This window comes from Cucurbita maxima, unplaced genomic scaffold, assembly GCF_002738345.1.
Source record: "Cucurbita maxima cultivar Rimu unplaced genomic scaffold, Cmax_1.0 Cma_Scf00036, whole genome shotgun sequence".
Taxonomy (NCBI): domain Eukaryota; kingdom Viridiplantae; phylum Streptophyta; class Magnoliopsida; order Cucurbitales; family Cucurbitaceae; genus Cucurbita; species Cucurbita maxima.
Genome location: NW_019272052.1, coordinates 1,469,940 through 1,492,674, shown reverse-complemented (window position 1 = coordinate 1,492,674; position 22,735 = coordinate 1,469,940). Strand labels below are relative to the sequence as shown.

General features: G+C 38.6%; 4 protein-coding genes across 7 annotated transcripts; 3 read left to right on the top strand and 1 right to left on the bottom strand.

Moving 5' to 3' along the window:
* Nucleotides 1–177: 177 nt before the first annotated feature.
* On the bottom strand, nucleotides 178–3,714 carry LOC111468293 (protein THYLAKOID ASSEMBLY 8-like, chloroplastic). 4 transcript variants are annotated; one of them, XM_023113462.1, is made up of 6 exons: nucleotides 3,336–3,714; nucleotides 2,113–3,136; nucleotides 1,892–2,015; nucleotides 1,441–1,583; nucleotides 724–929; nucleotides 178–569 (listed from the first exon to the last, which is right to left on the bottom strand). In XM_023113462.1, the coding sequence occupies exons 1-2, from the start codon at nucleotides 3,672–3,674 to the stop codon at nucleotides 2,726–2,728; spliced, it is 750 nt and encodes a 249-aa protein (XP_022969230.1). In that variant the 5' UTR covers nucleotides 3,675–3,714; the 3' UTR covers nucleotides 178–569; nucleotides 724–929; nucleotides 1,441–1,583; nucleotides 1,892–2,015; nucleotides 2,113–2,725. The 4 variants fall into 4 exon arrangements, with proteins under 4 accessions (XP_022969230.1, XP_022969231.1, XP_022969229.1 ...); XM_023113463.1 differs by lacking the exon at nucleotides 178–569 and adding an exon at nucleotides 595–625 and having other exon boundaries at nucleotides 1,441–1,619; XM_023113461.1 differs by lacking the exon at nucleotides 178–569 and adding an exon at nucleotides 595–625.
* LOC111468291 (expansin-A16) lies at nucleotides 752–2,147 on the top strand. Its single transcript, XM_023113458.1, has 3 exons — nucleotides 752–912; nucleotides 1,350–1,668; nucleotides 1,752–2,147. Exons 1-3 carry the CDS (start codon nucleotides 780–782, stop codon nucleotides 2,053–2,055), a joined length of 756 nt encoding a protein of 251 aa, XP_022969226.1. The 5' UTR covers nucleotides 752–779; the 3' UTR covers nucleotides 2,056–2,147.
* Nucleotides 3,715–4,660: 946 nt separating the features above from the next.
* On the top strand, nucleotides 4,661–11,934 carry LOC111468159 (glutamate--tRNA ligase, chloroplastic/mitochondrial). The gene is made up of 13 exons (XM_023113278.1): nucleotides 4,661–5,060; nucleotides 6,188–6,306; nucleotides 6,587–6,708; nucleotides 6,799–6,981; nucleotides 7,317–7,435; nucleotides 7,570–7,618; nucleotides 7,712–7,813; nucleotides 7,986–8,088; nucleotides 8,761–8,824; nucleotides 8,982–9,096; nucleotides 10,081–10,181; nucleotides 11,101–11,257; nucleotides 11,383–11,934. The coding sequence occupies exons 1-13, from the start codon at nucleotides 4,813–4,815 to the stop codon at nucleotides 11,617–11,619; spliced, it is 1,719 nt and encodes a 572-aa protein (XP_022969046.1). The 5' UTR covers nucleotides 4,661–4,812; the 3' UTR covers nucleotides 11,620–11,934.
* Nucleotides 11,935–13,186: 1,252 nt separating this feature from the next.
* On the top strand, nucleotides 13,187–22,725 carry LOC111468096 (brefeldin A-inhibited guanine nucleotide-exchange protein 1). The gene is made up of 11 exons (XM_023113156.1): nucleotides 13,187–14,476; nucleotides 15,001–15,318; nucleotides 15,430–15,757; nucleotides 16,605–17,027; nucleotides 17,667–17,959; nucleotides 18,247–18,520; nucleotides 18,928–19,427; nucleotides 19,813–20,134; nucleotides 20,531–20,885; nucleotides 21,064–21,725; nucleotides 21,803–22,725. Exons 1-11 carry the CDS (start codon nucleotides 13,422–13,424, stop codon nucleotides 22,406–22,408), a joined length of 5,136 nt encoding a protein of 1,711 aa, XP_022968924.1. The 5' UTR covers nucleotides 13,187–13,421; the 3' UTR covers nucleotides 22,409–22,725.
* Nucleotides 22,726–22,735: the final 10 nt, after the last annotated feature.

Below are 22,735 nucleotides of genomic sequence, written 5' to 3'. Positions count from 1 at the left end.
TCACATAAACCAAATATAATTTCAAGACAAAAAAAAAAAGAAAAAAAAGAAAAAAAAAGAAAGAGACCTTCAGCACCGTTTCCCGCCAAGAGAACGGCTTCATTATCCCGCAATCCACGTCTTCCAACTGTGGGACCCAACCACTATATATATATTTTTTCTTTCTATTTATTTATATTTATTTTTTTTTAGGAACATCCACTACCTTTGTTATTATGAAAAGATGAGCCATTAAACCAAAAGCCACTCTTTTAAAAACACATTCGGGGTCCAACAATCAAAACCAAGACAGGCCACTTTTTGAGTTCTTATTAACTTAAGCTTCTTTTTATTCATGGATCTTAAAATGCAAAGGAACACATACCTGGCTTCCATGGCTTTCTGCTCTGTATCTGCCGCCGCCATTTTCATAAAGCCTCAAACCCTTCGTTCTACCTCGATAATGGCAGAAATGGAGGCTCCAAGTTTGCTTCGTTGAGCCCCCATTATCGGCGGCCTAGAAGATATAAGAACAGGGTGCGTGTCTTTTCCTTAGCCTCGTTAAACGCGCCACCAGTGTGAACGAAGGGCTACAAAATTGGAGATTTGTCAAAGTTCAGGACAGTGCTCCGGCAATCAGAGAAGCCTGCTTCATTTCAGCGAGAAATTAGGGGAATGATGAAAAAGAAGGCTGGGAGGGGCTTTTCTTAAAGGAGGAAAAAAAAAATTCAAAAGGAAATATACCTCATTTTAGGTATACATACTGCACAGGCTTCTTCAAGCCCTTATATTCTTCTTAAATGGCTGCCTTTGTAGCTATAGTAGTCTACTTGGTTCTTCTGCAAACACCCAATCTCTTTGCGGCTAAGGATGAAGAGTGGAAATCTGCTACTGCAACATACTCCAAAGAAACAGATGGGTCCATTGTTACAGGTACTCTTCTCCTTCGTCTGAAAGCTCATAAGATTATATTAGTGTTTAAACATGGTGATGGTGCTTTTCTGGGTTTGCAAAAGATCTTATATGAGTGTTCAAGGGTTACCTTCAAAAGGTGGAAACTGGAAATCATAACTTTGATAATCAATGTTTAGAACATGTTCGCTGAGTGATTTTTGAAATAGTTAAAATCATTTTTGTCACGTTCAAAATCATATAGAAAAATGCTTCTAACAATCCGAAGCTTAATTTTGATAGTCTGAAAATTGTATACAAAAGCCTAGAAACCAAATATTAGATCAATTGTGAACGAGTGAAAAAAGTGCTTTTGACCATTTTATAATTACTTTCAAGATAGTCATGTCTGGAATATTGTAACCTAAAGGGAGGGAAAGAAGTATTTCAAATGCTCTTTTTTCCTACTAATGTTGCAGAAGGTGCATGTGGATATGGAGATCTGCATAAAATTAGCTATGGAAAATATAGCGCAGGATTGAGTAGCATGTTGTTTAATAGAGGGAGTACCTGTGGAGCTTGCTATGAGCTTAGATGTGTTGACCACATCTTGTGGTGCTTGCAAGGAAGCCCGACCGTCATTCTAACAGCCACCGACTTCTGTCCTCCAAATTACGGCCTATCTTCCGATTATGGTGGTTGGTGTAATTTTCCTAAAGAACATTTTGAGATGTCAGAGGCAGCATTTGCTGAAATATCAGAGAAAAAAGCAGATATTGTGCCAGTTCAATATAGGAGGTAGAATCAATCTAAATGCATATAGATTCAAACGATTTGTCATCCTCAGCTAAGGGGGAAAAACTTGTTTTGAATGTGTGTAGGACGAGGTGTGACCGAAGTGGTGGATTGAGGTTCACGGTTAGTGGAAATTCTCGTTTCTTTCAAGTTCTGATTACCAATGTTGGAATGGATGGTGAATTAGTGGCAGTGAAGGTAAAAGGATCAAGAACAGGATGGATACCATTGGCAAGGAACTGGGGACAAAACTGGCAAAGCAATGTCAATCTTCATGGGCAACCTCTCTCTTTCGAAGTTACCTCTAGCAGTGGAAGAACACTTACTTCCTACAGCGTTGCACCTGCAAACTGGCAGTTTGGGCAGACATTTGAAGGAAAACAATTTTGAAATCCTTATGTAATTAAGGAATCTAAATCGAAACTAGAAACTTGAACATAAGGATACCGGCATGTTAAACCTTGAGATCATCATATCAGAGTCAAACTGCACAATATTAGCAGTCTGGGCGTAAAGCCCACATAATTTTTCATCTTACTATATATGTTTCTACAGAAATACGCAGCAATCCTGAACCGGGTTTGTACCTTATGTGTTATACTACGTATAATACGGTACTTTTGGAACGAAAAAGAAATCATGTAACAACCATCTTGCATTATACTTCAGATTGTTCTCTTCTATTTCTGTCTTGAGTAGACTTAGATGTACTTCTCATGCTTGCAACAGAGTGGCTGAAGTATGTTGCAAGATGATCAGCTCTTCTCTGCATAGACTAGTGACACTGCCAATCAGGGGAGGTTTTGGATTCCAGAAGCTTGAGAAACGGAAGCATTAACAAGGAGAAGAGAGTAAACTGTAAACCGATTTCAATTCATCCAATATTCATGAGATCCAACATAACCTTAAAAGTTATCACAGATTTCCTCTGCTAAACCCGGGTTGACTTAAGCCGGTATACAGTAAAAGTTCACATCCAATGAAACTTTCTTAGAATTTTCAGGTTTCTTCCAAGGAAGCATAAACATGCCATCTTTCTCGCCACAAGTTCATCCGCAGCTCAGTGCGTCGATATGCCGGTAGCTGCTTCATCTTCTTCCTCTAGAAACTCAAGTGATTCACCATAAAGCTCTTGTGCATCCTTCTTCACAGGTCTTAAATCAACTGATTCTCTCGTTGATTCCAATCCTTTTATGACAATCCTGAAAGAAGCCTTATCTGGCTCACAACCTACTTCTTTCATCAAGTAATACGACTCCATTGCAAGTTCACCTAGATTATAACTAACCAAGGCCTTCAGAAGATTGTTGAACCCCTCAATTTCAGGTGCTAGGTCAGTTTCTGCTTTTAAGTATGAATGAATTATTTGTACTTGTTCGAACAATCCATTGCTAGCCAATACTGAAACAATATCAGCATACAGCGAAACCTGAGGCTTGTACCAGTCTTCCTTTCTAACATCTTCAAAAACCTAACACTCAGAAATCGAAAGTAGTAATACAGGCTATCAGCAAAGAATATCGAACGAATTACAGAAGGCAAAAATCTATATCTCGCCATTGCTGTGGATACCTCTAAAGATCGACAACTACCGTGCATGATCGAATATTCCCGATTACTAATCATTCAAATGTACAAATAAACATAGAAGTCGAGTGCAGAGGCATCACCTTAAGAGCCAAAGAACACTCGTTCTGGCGAAGGAGCTCGCGAAGGACAGCCATCATATCGAACTTCAATAAGCGCCTAATTTTAGAATCATACACTCGGTCTAATTGTTGTAAATCTTTCTTAGCTCGCTTCAACGACTGTACCGCTTGAATTGCTTCGATGCTGAGGTTCCTCCCCTTCTGCAACGGCTTCCGGTTTTCACTTCCGCCTCTCATTGTCACTCGCCGATATCCCTCCACCCTGCCTAGTCGCAGATAGGATACTTTCCCGCCGGAGCCCAGTAACGTGTACGGCGGACTGAGAATCGTCGACGACGGAGTAGTTGCTAAGAAACTCATCCTTCAATATCTCTCTCCCGCGTAGTCCCTCCCGCCTAATTGTTCATCCACGATTTTTCTGTCTTTAATCGGTTCGTGGTTATTATATATTTTTTAAATTATATATATATATATATAAAAAAAACCTAAATTATTATTGTTAAAATCTCAAAATTACCCTTAAATTTAAAAATAAAAAATAACAAAAATATTATTACACTCTATAAAAATTAAAAAAAAAAAAAAATTAAGCCGGGGGTGTTAGTGTCACTCTAAAATTTTAATAGATATTTTTAAACATAATTCTAACGGAAATAATATATATATATATATATATATATATATATATATATATATATATAATATATTTTTTTTTAAATGGAAGGTTATTAATAAAAAGTTTAAAATTCAAAAAGTATTTTTAAAATAAATATTAAAAATTTATTTATATATTTCAAATAAAATGAACATTTTTATTAATTTAATGAAAAAAACATTTGATGTATTCGTGCACATAGACATGTTTATTGAGCTCGTGGAGACCTACCCAAACAGGGCGAAAATGGAGAGGAAACAAAGAGAGAAATTTATTGTTAGCTAAACGGGGTCAAAGACGGGAATATATTGTTGTTCGTCTCAATCCTTATAATTGCCTCCGACCCTCACAAATTTTCCGTGACCCACTCTAATCCTCACAAAAAGAAATGAAAATTTTAATATAGATGAAAATTGAAATGACACGTAACACTGCACTATACATGTTTTCCTCTCAAATTAAATATTTAATATACACAAATATCTATTACATTAATTATTTATTTGGACTAAATTTTAAAATAAAAAGAAAAATTAGATAAATATGAAATATTTTAAAGTTGAAAAATTAACTTAATCTTAGTAAATAATAATAATAATAATAATAATAATTTATTATTATTATTATTTTCAAACAAAGATTATATTTCAACCTAAAATTTATTAATTATAATATATGATAATTTTGGTGGGCTGAGTCCATATAGCGTGATCGTGTACGGTAAGAAATGAGAAAGCCAGCTGCATCGCTTTAGCTGTATCAGCTGCAGTTCGTTATCCTTAAACCATTTGCCGGTAAACGACCATCGGCGTCGGACCTCAGAAGCTCTGCGGACGGCGGCGGATGGCGACTATAGCAGGGACGCCATGGGTGAGGATTAGGGCCTTCCCGATGCTGAATCCTCCAATTCTGCATCACTCAAACTTATATTTTGCGGAGAGATGCTTCCCTAAATTTCGAAGGAGTTTTTCTGTATCGGCGTCCGTGAATAAGGTCGATGGAGAAGTTAGAGTCCGTTTTGCTCCTTCGCCTACTGGAAATCTTCACGTTGGTGGAGCAAGAACTGCGCTCTTCAATTACTTGTTTGCTAGGTTTGTTTTATTGACTCTTCCTTTTGCTTCTATTCGTTGTTTAATTAGGTTTTTCAGTGATCATTGCGCTTGGTTTTGGTTATCGGTAGGTTGAGGATTGTTGGGAGGGAGTCATTCGCCTTGGAAATGAACATGGGTTTATAAGTAAGGAATACATCTCCATTGGTACAAGGCATTTTGGGGAAGCCCGCGAGAGCTATTGCTTAAAGTGGACAATATCATACTATTGTGGAGATTCGTGATTCCTAACATGGTATATGAGTCATGCCCTTAATTTAACAATGTCAATAGAATACTCCAGTGTGGAACAAAGAAATTGCTAGCCTCGAAGGTGTAGTCAAAAGTGACTCATGTGTTGAACAAAGGGTGTACTTTGTTCGAGGGCTCTTGAGAAAAAAGTCGAGCCTCGATTAAGGGGAGGCTGTTCGAGGGCTACATAGATCTCAGGGGAGACTCTATGGCGTACTTTTTTCAAGGGGAAGATTGTTGAGGATTGTTGGGAGAGAGTCCCACATTGGCTAATTTAGGGAATGATCATCGGTTTATAAGTAAAGAATACATCTCCATTGGTACGAGGCATTTTGGGGAAGCCCGTGAGAGCTATTGCTCAAAGTGGACAATATCATACAATTGTGGAGATTCGTGATTCCTAATATGGTATATGAGTCATGCCCTTAATTTAGCAATGTCAGTAGAATACTCAAGTGTGGAACAAAGAAATTGCTAGTCTCGAAGGTGTAGTCAAAAGTGACTCATGTGTCGAACAAAGAATGTTCTTTGTTCGAGGTCTCTTGAGAAAAAATTCAAGCCTCAATTAAGGGGAGGCTGTTCGAGGGCTACATAGATCTCAGGGGAGACTCTATGGCATACTTTGTTCGAGGGGAAGATTGTTGGAGGGAGTCCCACATTGGCTAATTTAGGGAATGATCATGGGTTTATAAGTAAGGAATACACATCCATTGGTATGAGACCTTTTGGGGAAGCCCAAAGCAAAGCCATGAGAGCTTATGCTCAAAGTGGACAATATCATACCATTGTGGAGATCCGTGATTCCTAACATTTATGTCTAAGTTCCATTTTACTTGTCTATCATTGTTTGTTTTGTACTTACAAACTCGATGTCTCAGGGGCAATGGTGGAAAGTTCGTTCTGAGAATTGAAGATACTGACTTGGAAAGGTCCACTCGACAATCTGAGGAGGCTGTGTTGAAAGATCTTTCATGGCTTGGTCTCGATTGGGATGAAGGTGTTCATGTTCTTCCAGCTTTAATTCACGCGTTAATTTTGGAGTATTTGCTTCGTCTCAATTCTAGTTTATGCATTTCATGGTGTTTGTCTTAATGTATTGGCATCGGTTCATTCGACTTAGTATCATAATGCTCGAGTCAATATACAATTTTTAGAGCATTCCTGAATGGGCAGTTATACTTTTGATGTTGTATTCTTCGAAGAAGTAAGAATGGAGCTTTTTAGTTCATCATTATTATTTGTTTCTGAGATTCTGTTAATGCTTTAACCATATGCAGGTCCAAGTGCTGGAGGAGATTACGGTCCTTACCGTCAATCAGAAAGAAATACTTTATACAAACAGTATGCGGAGAAGCTTTTAGAATCCGGTCAAGTATATCGATGTTTTTGTTCAAATGAGGTAATCAGAACTATCATATATGATATGTTTGATGTTTTATCGATCTTGAAGTTCTGATTACTTAAGCAATGTTACTGTCGTTCTCTTCAGGAACTAGAAAAAATGAAGGAGGTCGCAAAGCTGAAGCAACTGCCACCTGTATACATGGGAAAGTGGGCCACTGCTACTGATGAAGAAGCACAGGAAGAATTGGAAAAGGGTACCCCTTACACTTATCGATTTCGCGTGCCTCAACAAGGGAGTTTGAAAATCAATGATCTCATACGAGGGGAAGTAAGTTCTCCACCTATCTTTCGTTATCTTTCCTATATAGTTTGTCGACTCCAGACTGCATGTTCTCTATAGCTGATTCCTGCCCTGCCCTGGTGGCACCGCTTGTCTTGAATATATCTCGACTTGAAAATAATCAACAGAAAACGAAAAATGAAACATGTTGAGGTTGTATCGTTTCTTCTGTGGGGTTCTTTTGTTTGACACACTTTGACTTAGGACAGAGGATTTGAAGAGCTACATATCAACTCCACAATTAATAATGATTACTCACTCAACCTCATTAATCAAAATTATGTTGTATCTTGTTGTTAACTTTGTTTGCTAGTGTCATGAAGGTTAGCTGGAACTTGAATACACTTGGAGATTTTGTAATTATGAGGAGCAATGGGCAACCCGTCTATAATTTTTGTGTCACTGTCGATGATGCTACCATGGCTATCTCACATGTCATAAGGTAATAACCTGATCCTCCTGTAACCTATATGAACTTGTTGTTCCATTTATTCTCTCCTTGAATAGTACGTTCCACTTGTTGGATTTCCATTACGTTGAATATGTTAACTAATTTTCTAATTATTTTCATTTCAGGGCAGAGGAGCATTTACCAAACACTCTTAGGCAGGCGCTGATATATAAGGTAATCGCACACCTCTTTTCCCTTCAGGTATCCTATATCAGATTCTAATCAAAGGACTTCGATTTCCCTCGTCAATAAATCCTCATGTTACAGGCTCTTGGTTTCCCAATGCCTTACTTTGCACACGTTTCCTTAATTCTTGCACCTGATCGTAGTAAACTGTCAAAACGACATGGTGCAACATCAGTTGGTCAGGTAATCCTTTGGTTGTATAAGTCTTATGCCATTGGTAAAAGCTTGTATATTCTGTGATATATTATGTCTATTAGTATATTCCAATGTTTTTCTTAAAGCTCTTAGTTTAATGTGATATGCAAACTTAAATTAGAAATAAATACGCCTGATCTCTGTAAATTCTGCTTTGCAGTTCAGGGAGATGGGATATCTACCCGAGGCTATGGTTAACTACTTGGCTCTGTTAGGTTGGGGGGATGGTACCGAGAACGAGTTTTTTACTCTCGAACAACTTGGTTTGTGATTCTATCTGTGGTTCTATTATTGATTCTTTTTGTTAGATGAACACGACTCGACTCTCCATAATGGTATGATATTGTCCACTTTGAGCATAAGCTCTCATGGCTTTGCTTTGGGCTTCCCCAAAAGGCCTCATACCAATGGAGAAAATATTCGCTCTCATGGCTTTGCTTTGGGCTTCCCCAAAAGGCCTCATACCAATGGAGAAAATATTCTTTGATTATGAACCCATGATCATTCCCTAAATTAGTCGATGTGGAACTTTCTCATCCAACACCTCCTCTTGAACAAAGTACGCCTCCCCTTAATAGAGGCTCGACTCCTTTTTCTTTTGGAGTCCTTTGTTTGATATTTGAGGATTTACCAATCTATTGACACGACTAAGTTTAGGGCATGACTCTGATACTATGTTAGGTGAACCGATCTCCACAATGATATGATATTGTCCACTTTGAGCATAAGCTCTCATGGCTTTACTTTGGGCTTCTCCAAAAGGCCTCACGTCAATGGAGAGAGTATTCTTTGATTATAAACCCATGATCATTCCCTAAATTAGTCGATGTGGGACTTTCATCATCCAGCACTTTTTATTCCTTTCCAGTCTTTATTCTAACGATTTTTAAAGTTTGTTTCTGAATTACTATTTGGCTGTCTTCTTGGACTGACAGTGGAAAAGTTTTCAATTAGCCGTGTAAACAAAAGTGGTGCTGTTTTTGATTCTACCAAGTTAAGGTAAGAATGATTTGACTGTAAGTGGGTACAATTTTTCTTGCTCTTAGAAGTACGTCCCTGCAGTTCAATTTTAACAATGTAACTAAAATTTTATTTGTTTGTCAATTTGAATTTGTAGTTGTTCTTAGCTAATATGTTTGCTGTTCGTGACAACTAGGTGGATGAATGGTCAGCATTTGAGAGCCCTTCCATCTGAGGAATTGACCAAGCTTATTGGTGAGCGCTGGAAGAGCACGGGTATCCTGACAGAATCAGAGGGGCCATTTATTGAGGTAAGCGGCCATTGTGCAGGAATTACTTTTGGATAGGAACCTGAAAATATTAGTAAACATAAAAGAGTAAATAAAGTGTCCACCAAGGATGAAAGGTGCTTACAGAGGACTTCAGTTGACATAGAAACAGGAGAATTTTAGGAGCTGAAGGTCTAGGAAAGAGTGACTATGGCGATTCGAAGCACTTTATCTTGCTAAATTCAAATCTTTTTCCTAACCTTAGACTTGCTATGAGAAGTCCCAAGCTTTAAGAAATTGACGTGTCGCTGTGTCCGTGTTTTGTTGTGTCACTTGTCCATGTCTGTCCTTTTTAGCTGACAGTGATCTTGTACCTTGATGCTTTTGTCTCTTGAGAATAAGCCGGCCCTGCTTAGAATAAGGAGGAATGTTTCTGTGAGACTTCCTACTCCCAAGCCACCTAAACTTAACAGGGATAGAGGCGAATTTCAAGTTTTACTAAATTGATACCTCTTTGCCCTCATTAGCATGGCGAAGATGGGGATAAGGAATAAGGATTGAAGCCCCCTTCCTTAGCTCTGCCAGGGACTGGACCGGGGTTAGCTTTGTAAATGTGTAGAGCCAAGTGTAGTGTGGTGTAGTAGTTAGCATTTCTAGGCCCCTTCCCGGCTACAGGATGACTTCAGTGCTTTGGGTACTCCGGACCCTCTGCCATCCATTGCAGCAGAGCCGTTTCATGAGCGGGGGCTAAGCGTTAAAGGAAATCTCACATCATGTTTCCTGGCTCCTTAACTTGCATGTGAATCTTTATATGTAACGTTATAATAGTATTATATCTTATCAGTAAAGAACTATGGTGGAATAACCGTCTCCTTATGTAACACCGCTGGTCGCTTCAATATATTTTATTTTTTTGTGCGGCAATGATGCTTTGTTAATTTGAATATGACAATGCCTTTTTCCTTTCATAATGTGTGCTACAATCATGAAATCATTGCACGGGGAGTTATGTAATTTTATATATAGGAATCAGTTCAGCTGCTAAAAGATGCAATTGATTTGATAACTGATGCTGACAAGGCGCTCTCAAACCTTCTGTCCTATCCTCTGCACACTACGCTGGCAAGGTATGTTGAATTTCATGCATATTGTTGTTACTACCATGATATTGTTTTTTGCAAATTAAGACTACAAAGTTGGTGAAGTTGATTTGAGTTCTGCTGAGGGTGTTGAAACTTCTCCGTAGTAGACGTGTTTTAAAACTGCGAGGCTGACGGCGATACGTAACGAGCCAAAACGGATAATATTTTCTAGCGGTGGGCTTGGACTGTTACAAATGGTATTAGAGCCAAACACCGGGTAGTGTGCCAACGAGGACGCTGGGCCCCCAAGGGGGGTGGATTGTGAGATCTCACGTCGGTTGGAGAGGGGAACGGAGCATTCCTTGTAAGAGTGTGGAAACCTCTCCCTAGCAGATGCATTTTAAAACTGTGAGACTGACGGTGATACATAACGGGCCAAAGCGGACAATATTTTTTAGCAGTGGGCTTGGGCTATTATTACAAATGGTATCAAAGCCAGACACCGGGCGGTGTGCCAGCGAGGACGCTGGGCCTCCAAGGAGGGTGAATTGTGAGATCCTACATTGGTTGGAGAGGGGAACGAAGCATTCCTTGTAAGGGTGTGAAAACCTCTCCCTAGTTGACGCGTTTTAAAACCGTGAGACTGACGATGATACGTAACGGGCCAAAACGGACAATATTTGCTAGCGGTGAGCTTGGGCGGTTACAAATGGTATCAGAGCCAGACACCGGGCAGTGTGCCAACAAGGATGCTGGTTCTCAAGGGGGATGTCCCACATCGGTTGGAGATGGGAACGAAGCATTCCTTGTAAGGGTGTGGAAACCTCTCTCTAGTAGACGCGTCTTAAAACTGTGAGGCTGACGGCAATACATAACGGGCCAAAGCCGACAATATTTACCTTGGGTTGATCACAATTGATATTGAATTCTTATGGATGGTTGAAAACTCTCCTAATGCCTGCAGTTCCGAAGCTAAGCCTCTTGTAGAAGATAAGCTTTCTGAATTCTCAGCCAGCCTCATAGCTGCATATGATAGTGGCAAAATCCTCAGTGCGCTTGAAGAAGGCCCTTCTGGCTGGCAGAAGTGGGTGAAAACCTTTGGTAAATCATTGAAACGCAAGGTAATTTTCAATTCACTGGCGCTTTATAATTTGAGTTCTCACTTCCTTACACATCTTCTTCATATTATTTACTACTCAGTAGAAAAATCAGAATCACCTCTTCCTAATTTTACCACAAATGGCAGGGAAAATCACTTTTCATGCCACTACGTTTGTTGCTCACTGGGAAAATTCATGGCCCTGATATGGGGGCCAGCATGGTCTTACTCCATAAAGCAGGATCGTCTGGTGTCGTTGCTCCTCAAGTCGGGTTCGTGACACTTAACGACAGGTTTGAAATTCTTAGACAAATTGACTGGGATTCAGTGACCCAGGATAGCCCTCTTTTCGAGTCATCTGCCCCTGCGTCCGTCCCCAACTGAAGTTACTCTTTTACAGTTTTGATCGGCTTTTCATTGAAATGTGTCAAAATAAACTATTCTTCTGTCCAAATAATTTCTAACTTTTTGTTATCGTAGTTATGAGAAATAACTAACAGATGAGGCGTAATCTGTATTTTGTAAGGTAGCATCCTGTTTTCAGTTGCCTGTTGCCTGTGTTTCTGCTGATGTTTGTGTCTGGAATATCCAGGATGTATTGAGCTTGAAAAGGGTAAAAAAACATGTCACTGGAACCTGGTTCCAGTTTTACGATAGCTGAGGGCTCGATTGAGAATGATTCGAGTTGGTCTTTTTCAAGTCGTTTTGATCCATTCTAACGTTTCAACTTGTATGGTTCGCTGCAAAATAACTGTTTTACCATCCAATTATCTAGATTCTAGACCAACGTAGATGATTCCAACATTTATCATCCACTTGTTTGAGCTTTTTACGACCCGAGTTGGCTGATTAGTTGAACTAGGTTTTATACGAAAGAAAAACCAATGTTAAGCCGAAACATGTATTGTCTTTCGTTGCAAGTTGGCTCATTTTGGTCTATATACTCTCCGCTCTTGTTTATTTTGATTTCTATATTTTTATAACGCCCATATTAGAAGTTAGGTAATTTGATTGGTCTAATTTATTGCTTTTTACGCATAATTATATTGTGCAATTTAATATAGTGGCGTTTATTATTTATTTATTTATTTATTGTTTTGTATGGAATCAAATTTTTTTTAAAAAAAAAAAATCAAAACTTCCCATTTAACAATTTAATATAATTATATTTGAATATTTGACTTCAAATAAAAAAAAAAATGCATATAAATTAGGACGGTACTGCTCTTGTGTTTGCAATTTTCTTACTAATTTCTACAAAAATAATTTAAAAAAATTTGCTAAGTTAGTCTATTTTGCCAAGAATTGTCTCGTGCCCTAGGTATTCTCTACCTTCCTACTTTTGTCGGGTTCGAGTATAGGTACCCTTTTGTTGAAGGTCGTTCGAGCTTTTCCTTGAAGTATAACATAGGTTACTTCAGTGTCGCCGGGTACTCGAACATTGGTTTGAGGTATTTTCTCTACCCTTTTTACCCTAAAAAAAACATCGGCACCTTGCATCCTCAAATCGATAGCCCTCTTTCGACTAACCTACCCTCCTTCGTCCTGCAGGACCAACAAGGGAAAGTACAGAAATTTTCACATGGGCACCTTTCGTCCTTGAACCGATAGCCCTCTTTCGACTAACCTAGTCTCTTCCGTCCATCGGGACCAACAAGGAGTAGTACAAGAATATTCACCTGTTGTCCATTGACAAATCAGTTATCAAGTAATCTGATCCAAACCCACAGTTTTTTTTAACAAAAATTTAAATCTAACGTTGTTTTTATTAAATATAATACGATATATTTTAAAATTTCATTCAATTTGATCATAATAGATTCGGTAAAATATAAATGAATGAGAATTTTAATATTAAAATTAAGCAGGCGCGTGTGATGCACGCGAGATCAACCCAATGGTTTGGTTTAAATGAAAAATTTCCGATAACTGAATTATCGGCTCTCTCTCTCTCTCTCTCTCTTCTTTCTGTGTGATTTTGTGGGACAGGCTTCGACAGGGTCTGCTACTTGCCAACAAATCGAGGCCCCAAGCAAAAGATGGAAATGCAAAATCGACTAGCAATCAGTTCTTATGAAGGGATTCAACTTCCGTTGAATTGAAGCTATAACCGGTAATTCTCTTTGATCCAATCCATTTCGCACCATGATTCGCTGAATGGATGTGTGTTCTTTCATCGTGCACCAATGTCGATTTCGCAAACACTAGGTGGCACGTCCAGATGCGGCCGTGCGATCGGCCCTTCCCTTGACAAGATCGTTAAGAATGCGGCTTGGCGTAAGCATTCTCACCTTGTTTCCTCTTGCAAATCCGTTCTCGATAAGCTTGATTCTATTAAGGAGGCTGCTCTTGATCCCGCATCCCCGATTGCTGGTCTTTCACCGGCTGATGCAGAGTTTGTGCTCCAACCCCTCCTTTTGGCTCTTGATGCCGCCTACGTCAAGGTTTCCGAGCCCACGCTTGAGTGCGTCTTCAAATTGTTCTCCCGCGGTATTTTCTGTGGGGAGATCGAGCGGCCGGATGGCGAGGCGAATTCCGGTGCCAAATCCATTATGTATAAGATCATTGAGTCTGTTTGCAAGTCGGGAGGTCTAGGTGATGAAGGAATTGAGCTCACTGTTCTCAGAGTGTTGCTCTCTGCGGTTCGATGCCCTTGTGTATTGATCCGCCGGGATTGTCTGGTTACTGTTGTTCGGAATTGTTATAATGTCTATCTGGGTGGTTTAAGTGTTACGAATCAGATCTGTGCGAAATCCGTTCTAGCTCAAATAATGGTCATTGTTTTCAGTAGGGCGGAGGAAAACTCCATGGATGCTCCTTTGAGAATAATTACTGTGAGTGAATTATTGGAATTTACAGATAAGAACTTGAATGAAGGCAATTCTTTATATTTTTGCCAGAACTTTATTAACGAGATAATGGATGCTAGCGAAGGGATTGCGGACTTGAAGCTTTATTCATTTTCGGCACAATTGCAGAATGGCCATGCTTCCCCACTGAAAGGTGACAATAAAGGTGACTCTGATGTAGGAGAAGTGGAGGATGGAGCTGAATCAGGTGGTTGTAGTAAGATTAGGCTGGATGGATTCCATTTGTTTAAGAATTTGTGTAAATTGTCGATGAAATTCTCATCACCGGAGCACCCAGATGATCAGATCCTCTTAAGAGGGAAAATATTGTCTCTGGAACTGCTAAAGGTGGTCATGGGTAATGCAGGCCCGGTTTGGCGCTCTAACGAGAGGCAAGCATTTCATTCTCCATTGATCATTTTACTGATACTCTTGTACACATCTTTAGAACTGCCTTGAACTTCCCTGTTCCTGCAAAATTTTGACCAAATTAATTTTCTACCTTTAAATTATGTAATGTTATCTTATTAAACTAGGTATCTTCATTGGCAGTCAGCATATTGTCTTATTTTGTTTTGACAAATCTAGAACATGTTCAAGCTTCTTATGGCATATGCCATCTCATTCCAAAATCAACTTTTTTTTTTTTTAATAAGAGACTGGGATGCATTAATCACAAAAAGCAGGGGGCATGGAGCCCCGCTCCCAAATGAAGCTATAACGACTCAACCTCTCAGTTATGGAGGATTTGAGCTAGGCTATAGTTACAAAAAGAAAAAGAAAAAAAATCCTTGTGTCTAAGACACCACATTCAGGACGTAACTTCAAAATGAACTTCTTAGTTTGTTCAAGTACTGTGTAGTAAACTATTGTTGATTGGATAAACTGTGACAGATTCTGTCACTATTGGTTTCAGGTTTCTCAATTCTATCAAGCAATTTCTCTGTTTATCATTATTAAAAAACAGTGCCCTGTCGGTGATGGCCATCTTCCAGCTTCAGTGTTCTATTTTTACGAGCTTGTTGACAAAATTTAGATCAGGATTGAAAGCAGAAATTGGTATCTTTTTTTCCATGCTTGTCCTCCGAGTCCTTGAGAATGTACTTCAGCCTAGTTTCTTGCAGAAAATGACCGCGCTCAATTTGTTGGATAAGATATCTCAAGATTCACAGATTATGGTCGATATTTTTGTCAACTACGATTGCGACGTTGATTCCCCAAATATTTTTGAGAGGTGCTGCTCTCGTATATATCCTTAATTTCACATATTTATTTGTTTGACTCGATACAAATTGTTTGGCGTTGTTATTTTTATGTTAACCTTATACCCCATTGACACGTGCAGGATGGTGAATGGCCTTTTGAAAACTGCTCTTGGACCACCTTCTGGTTCAACCACAACATTGTCTCCCGCACAGGATGTCTCATTTAGGCTTGAATCTGTTAAGTGTTTAGTAAGCATCATTAAATCAATGGGAACTTGGATGGACCAAAAATTGAAGCTAGATGATACATATTTTCTCAAGACTTCTGAGAACGATGCTTCTCCCGAGAATCCTTTAAGTGGGGAAGAAACAGGTGCTGTTGACTCTGAGCTTCAATCAGATGGAAATTCTGAGTTCTCAGATGCTGCTACACTTGAGCAACGAAGAGCTTACAAAATCGAACTCCAGGTTTGAGCATTACTTAATCTCTAGTTGTTACATTTTATTTATGTGGGTGACTAGTGGTGGCCCCTGTTCTAGCAGTCTAAAGGCTCAAGTTAGCACAAAATGGATAAATCCTATGATGGCATTTCATTGGAATGTTTTTTTTTTTCTTTGGTGAGGTAGTGGAAGAAAAGATTATTAGAGGCTATAATAAGAGAATGGAGAATTACACCAATATAAAGCTATCAAGAGAGCCAAGTTAAGGTGAGAGCAAAAAGATCAGACCGAGTTGTTGAAGATACTGGAGATGAAAGTTGTTATTGTTGATGGTTTTATTTGTTTACTTATTTGTTTCTTTCTTTTTGGGTGACTAACTATTTTATGAGTAAGGAGAAACTAATAAAAGAGGAAGGGAGATAAGACATCCTCTAGAGTGAGTTTACAGTTGGGAACTCTGGCCTAGGTTATAGATTGCATTTCTTCCATTATCTCCAAAGTAAGGGGGAGTTGTTCTTGAGGAAGAGAAGGGTAGATGATGCTCTTGCTTAGGTTCAGTTACTTTCTAATAGTAGGGGCTCTTGTCATGTGATTATTTTGGAGTTTTTGGAGGGAGGAAGGTCAATCTGTTTGCAATATCAGTTTTTGCTTCTCGGTATTTGCCTTTCCTTCTTGACTTGTCATCTGGTTAATCCTACTTGTTTTTCACATTTTATTCTTTACTAATTGTTGCTGTTACTTGCATTGAAAATTTCCTCGGATCTTGTCTGGTTACAGTCTATTCATCATTTAATCTATTATTTCAACACATTTCAACTTGGATGTAATTAGCCTGAAGCACATTCTTCTGACAATTTTCCTGATTTATGTTCAGAAAGGTATTTCGCTGTTCAATAGGAAACCTTCCAGGGGTATTGAGTTTCTAATTAGCACAAAAAAAGTTGGTGGTTCTCCTGAAGAGGTGGCTTCTTTTCTCAAGAATACCAACGGCCTGAATGAAACAGTCATTGGGGATTATTTAGGGGAAAGGGAGGAATTCCCTTTGAAAGTTATGCATGCTTACGTTGATTCCTTTAATTTTAATGCGATGAACTTTGGCGAAGCAATAAGGTTTTTCCTGCGAGGCTTCAGGTTGCCAGGAGAGGCACAAAAGATTGACCGCATCATGGAGAAGTTTGCTGAGCGGTACTGTAAATGTAACCCTGGTTCATTCACAAGTGCAGATACTGCTTATGTTCTTGCTTATTCTGTAATTATGCTGAACACAGATGCTCATAATAACACGGTGAAAGAAAAGGTTTGGTTCTAACTTATGCATTTGATTGCATATTGGTTTAATGGGCTGCTTGTAATGCTAGATGATATTTAGGTTACTTCGATGACCCTGATCTATAACCTATTTGTCTTTTTTATTAATCCCTACTGTGGAGCTTTCATATAATCTCTTTGACTTGTCTAAGAGGTCAGAATGTTGGATAGTGAAGTTGTTATTGATTATGAACCAGTGTGGGTTATTTACACAGAAGAGATAAAAAGACTGGGGATCTGTCTCTTTCTCTCGCGACCAGTACTGCCCTATCTATAGTTTCATTTCCACTTCAGAACCGTCAAGTTTTTCAATGTTTTATGTGGTAGATTTGAAGGGGGGGCTTATGCATGTCCAGGGATGGATTCCATGGAAGTAATATTATCAGACTTAATGCGTGAATAAGGTTTATAAAATTTGATTTCTGGAGATATTTTTCCTTGTGTGGTGACTGGTGAATGCATGCAACTATTTCTGAAAACATTTACATATAATGCTACTTTTTATTCTTAAGTCTTATTTACACATTGATATAAGAAGTTTGAGTTGTATTTTTTTTAAAATTTTTAACTGTACTTCAATATTTTTCTGACTTCTATTGTGCAATGTGCTTTGGTGTTGGATATTCAGATGACAAAAGCTGATTTTATCCGAAATAATCGAGGAATTGATGATGGCAAGGATTTACCTGATGAGTATCTTGGTACTCTCTATGATCAGATTGTTAGGAATGAAATTAAGATGAATTCTGATTCTTCAGCTTCACAAAGTAAGCAGGCAACTAGCATCAACAAACTTTTGGGCTTCGATGGTATACTCAATTTAGTTTCTTGGAAGCAGACAGAAGAAAAAGCCGTTGGCGCCAATGGGCTTCTTATAAAGCACATACAGGAGCAGTTTAAGGCGAAGTCTGGAAAATCTGAGTAAGCTATGAAATGAAATCTTAGTTAATATTCCATTGTAATTTGAAGGTGCAAAGCTCTTCTGGTTCATTATTGCTTCTATCTATACTAGAAAGAGTAGTATGTCTTCATTCTTGCTCTTACTTTCTGTTGGTTTATTGTGGATTTTTATCAGATTGTCTTGTATATGTTGTATTGAATAACCTCTATATTTGTCGATGGAGTATTTTATTTGGTTGGGGCACCTAAAAGATTAGGAGTTTACTCTTATTATAAAAAAATGGGACTTATTTTATCTATATTTGCAGATCTGTTTATCACGCTGTGACTGATATAACAATATTGAGGTTTATGGCGGAAGTCTGCTGGGGTCCTATGTTGGCGGCATTTAGTGTGACTCTTGACCAAAGCGATGATAATGTTGCTACTTCTCAGTGCTTATTAGGCTTTCGGCATGCTGTGCATGTCACAGCTGTCATGGGCTTGCAGACTCAACGGGATGCTTTCGTGACGTCCATGGCTAAGTTTACCTATCTTCATTGTGCTGCAGATATGAAACAAAAAAATGTTGAAGCTGTGAAGGTATGCGTATTCTCATCATTAAATCAGAAAACAATTTTTTCCTCTTAAAAGGTTGTCCCATGAAGGGTGGTTTTCTGTATTGCCCAAATGAATTGAGATTAGTCTATAAAACAGATGCCCGTATTTCCACTGCTTTGATGCATATGCTTATCAAATCAGGTCCTATGTGCGAACACTATGTTAAGGAATAAGCCTTCTTAGAAGGGCTAGAAGGCAGGACAATAATTTATGGATCCATTTATTTTTCTCAAATCATATTAAATAATACGAGAACAGCTATCTACATAGTCTGGTTTTTAAAATTTTGTTGTATGGTCAATTATTGTGAGTAGTCAGTGAGGTTGTTTTTTTTTTCTTCTCAAAAAGTAATTTTTTTTCTTCTTCTCTGAATCAATGCATACGTGCAGGCTATAATATCAATTGCCATAGAGGATGGTGATTTTCTTCAAGAGGCATGGGAGCACATATTTACATGTCTCTCTAGAATTGAGAATTTACAATTATTGGGAGAGGGTGCACCACCCGATGTATCCTTTTTGACAACGTCAAATATTGAAGCTGAAGAGAAAGCACTGAAATCGATGGGTTTATCAACTCTGAAGAAAAAAGGTCTCCAAAATCCAGCTGTTATGGCCGTTGTTCGTGGAGGTTCATACGACAGCACCTCTCTTAGAGCGAATTCTCCCGGACCAGTAACTCCCGAACAGATTAACCACCTAATTTCAAACTTGAATTTGCTGGATCAAATAGGCAATTTTGAGTTGAACCACGTATTTGCTCATAGTCAAAGCTTGAACGGTGAAGCAATTGTAGCATTTGTGAAGGCCCTTTGCAAAGTTGCTATTGCAGAGTTGCAGGCTCCTACAGACCCACGTGTGTTCAGCCTCACCAAACTAGTTGAAGTGGCGTAAGCTATTTCTTTACCTTGTATTGCTTCATCTGCATGGCGTTTGATGGCCTAAAGTGATGAAATCTTTAGCTTTAAAGTATTGTTTATATAATTATCTTTATTATATCACAGGGTTCCATGACATTTATAATATCTTTCCAGTTTAGGTAATTCTTCAAATTTTCATAATGTGTCTTCTCTGCTGTCTTTAGGTTGAAATAAATATTTGTATAATGATATTTATTGTATAATAGGGTTCCATGACAAATAATTTATATATATATAATCTCTCAGTTTAGTAAATGCTTCAAACTTTCATAACGTGTCGCCTCTTCAGGCTCTCTGGCGTGTCCATATTTAGAAATGGAATGAGAAAATCACCACACAACATTGTTTCTTGCAGGCATTACAACATGAACCGCATCAGATTGGTGTGGTCTCGCATGTGGAATGTTCTCTCTGACTTCTTTGTGTCAGTTGGCTTATCAGAAAATCTGTCAGTTGCAATATTTGTGATGGACTCACTGAGACAGCTCGCCATGAAATTTTTGGAGCGTGAGGAGCTTGCGAATTATAACTTCCAGAATGAATTTCTGAGACCTTTCGTAATAGTTATGCAGAAAAGCAACTCCACAGAAATTAGGGAATTAATAGTTCGATGCATTTCGCAGATGGTTCTCAGTCGGGTCAATAATGTGAAATCTGGATGGAAAAGTGTTTTCATGGTAAGTTCTGAACATCAGTAATAAAATTTGGGTATCACAATATTTTGTATTGCATTCGGTAGATCTATTCCTGTTCTTAAATTTTAGTTCGCCTTCTCTTGTTACCTTCAACTTCACTTTCAATCAACACTTTGACTGTTAATTTTAGCAGGGAAGGGATTCAATGTATGAAACTGAACTGAAAATCCAAATTACAGTACTTTAAAATTTAAATTATTAGGTTCGGACTGATTTAATCTTTTGTGTTAAATCTTTAACATATTATATGATATTATTATGCTTCTAGACAAGGAAAATTTAGATTCCATGAACAAGATCTTACGGGCTCTCCTCCCATTGATGATTATTTTTATGTTTTTTTACAATGGGTGTAATAGAGTGTCTCTGTTGTCTCAGGTTTTCACTGCTGCTGCTGCTGATGAGCGGAAGAATATTGTCTTATTAGCTTTTGAAACCATGGAAAAAATAGTTCGAGAATACTTTCCTTATATAACTGAAACTGAAACTACAACATTTACTGATTGTGTTCGATGTCTGATAACTTTTACAAATAGCAGATTTAACAGTGATGTAAGTCTCAATGCCATTGCATTCCTCCGGTTTTGTGCCGTAAAACTTGCGGAAGGGGGACTTGTTTGCTATGAGATGGTGGGAGAAAATGGTTCATCCAAATCTCTTGATGCACCCACACCTACACCCACACCCCCAGATAAGGATGATTATGCTTCCTATTGGGTTCCTTTGCTTGCAGGTACAACTTCTGTTAAAACTCGATTTTTGCTCGACGAGATGCATAATTCAACGAACTCACGTTTTTATGCATTTTTCGTGTACTTTTTGTCATGGGGATGAGATTTTATGAATGAAATTTTCTATACCTGTTAAGACTTCCACGTTTTCTATATAATATTTTCCCATTATCCTTTCAGGGCTATCAAAGTTAACATCCGATCCAAGATCACCAATCAGGAAAAGTTCCTTGGAAGTACTTTTTGATATCCTGAAGGATCATGGTCATCTTTTCTCACGTCAATTTTGGGTTGGTGTTACTAATACCGTAGTTTTCCCCATATTCAATTCTTTGCATGAGAAGAAAGAAGTGGACATGAATGAACTTGATGAACATTCAGAAGGAAGTACATGGGATTCTAGTACCTGTCAAGTGGCAGCTGATTGTTTAGTAGATCTGTTCATTAGTTTTTTCAGTGTAATAAGGTCTCAACTGCCTGGCGTGGTGAGGATTCTGACGGGACTCATTAGTAATCCGATCAAGGGTCCTGCCAGCACGGGCGTCGCCGCGTTGCTGCGTTTGGTAGGCGACTTGGCTAATAGGCTTACTGAAAAGGAATGGAGAGAGATTTTTCTTGCTATGAAGGAAGTGGCCACATTACCTGTGCCTGGATTTATCAAGGTCCTGAGAACCATGGACGGCGTTAATGTTCCCGGGATCTCTCGATCTTCTAATGATGTCGATGTGGCTTCAGATCAAGGTCTCTCAACTGATGGTCTCGATGACGATGATCTGCAAACGGCCACCTACATTGTTTCGAGAATGAAGAGTCATATCTCAATGCAACTCCTCTTCTTACAGGTTCGCTTCCTTCTCATGTTTCAGAAAAGTTCTATTATTTGTAGAATATATAACACTTTTCCCCTTTGTTTGATCAGGTAGTTACTGATCTCTACAAGAACCATACCCAACCATTCTCATCAGACAACATTTCCATCATTCTAGACATCTTTTCTTCCATTTCCACACACGCCCAGAAACTGAACTCCGACACGATCCTTCAAAAGAAGCTACAGAAAGTATGCTCCATCCTGGACATATCTGACCCACCCGTGGTTCACTTCGAAAACGAGTCGTATCAGAGCCACCTCAACTTTCTCCAGAGTATGCTCGCGAAGAATCGGTTGCTAACCGATTCAACTCTTATTGAATCCGAACTCATCACGTTATGTGAAGAAATTTTGCATATTTACTTGAAGTGCACCGAGATGCCAGGTGTGACGAAAGAAACCAACCCGGCCGTGCCACATTGGATTCTTCCTTTGGGTCCAGCAAGGAAGGAGGAACTGGCTGCTCGAACGTCTCTAGTCGCCTCAGCATTACGGGTTCTAAGCGGGTTCGAAAGGGATCTATTTAAAAGGTACGCTCCACAGCTTTTTCCATTGTTGGTAGAGCTTATAAGGAGTGAACATAGCTCTGGAGAAGTTCAGGTTGTTTTGAGCAGCATATTTCAATCATGTATAGGCCCAATAATCATGCAATAATAAGATTATATATATACATTCTTTAGCATTCCTTTGTAAATCTATATATATATATATATATATATATATATATATATATATATTTAACTAGGTGGCTTTAAGGTTTGAGCCAGCCACACTTTTTTGTAGAATACGCCAAGTCCCAAAAATTTTGCCTAGTGGAGAGAAGATGTATGTGCTAGCATTGATAGTATAAATTTGAGAGAAAATTCTTTTTTTTTTTCTTTTTATTTATATATTTATTCAATCCTTTTTTGGGATTTAATTCCCATATGGTTGCCATTTGTAGGCTTTCCTCGAATAAAAACGCCACGGTTGAGGACGATT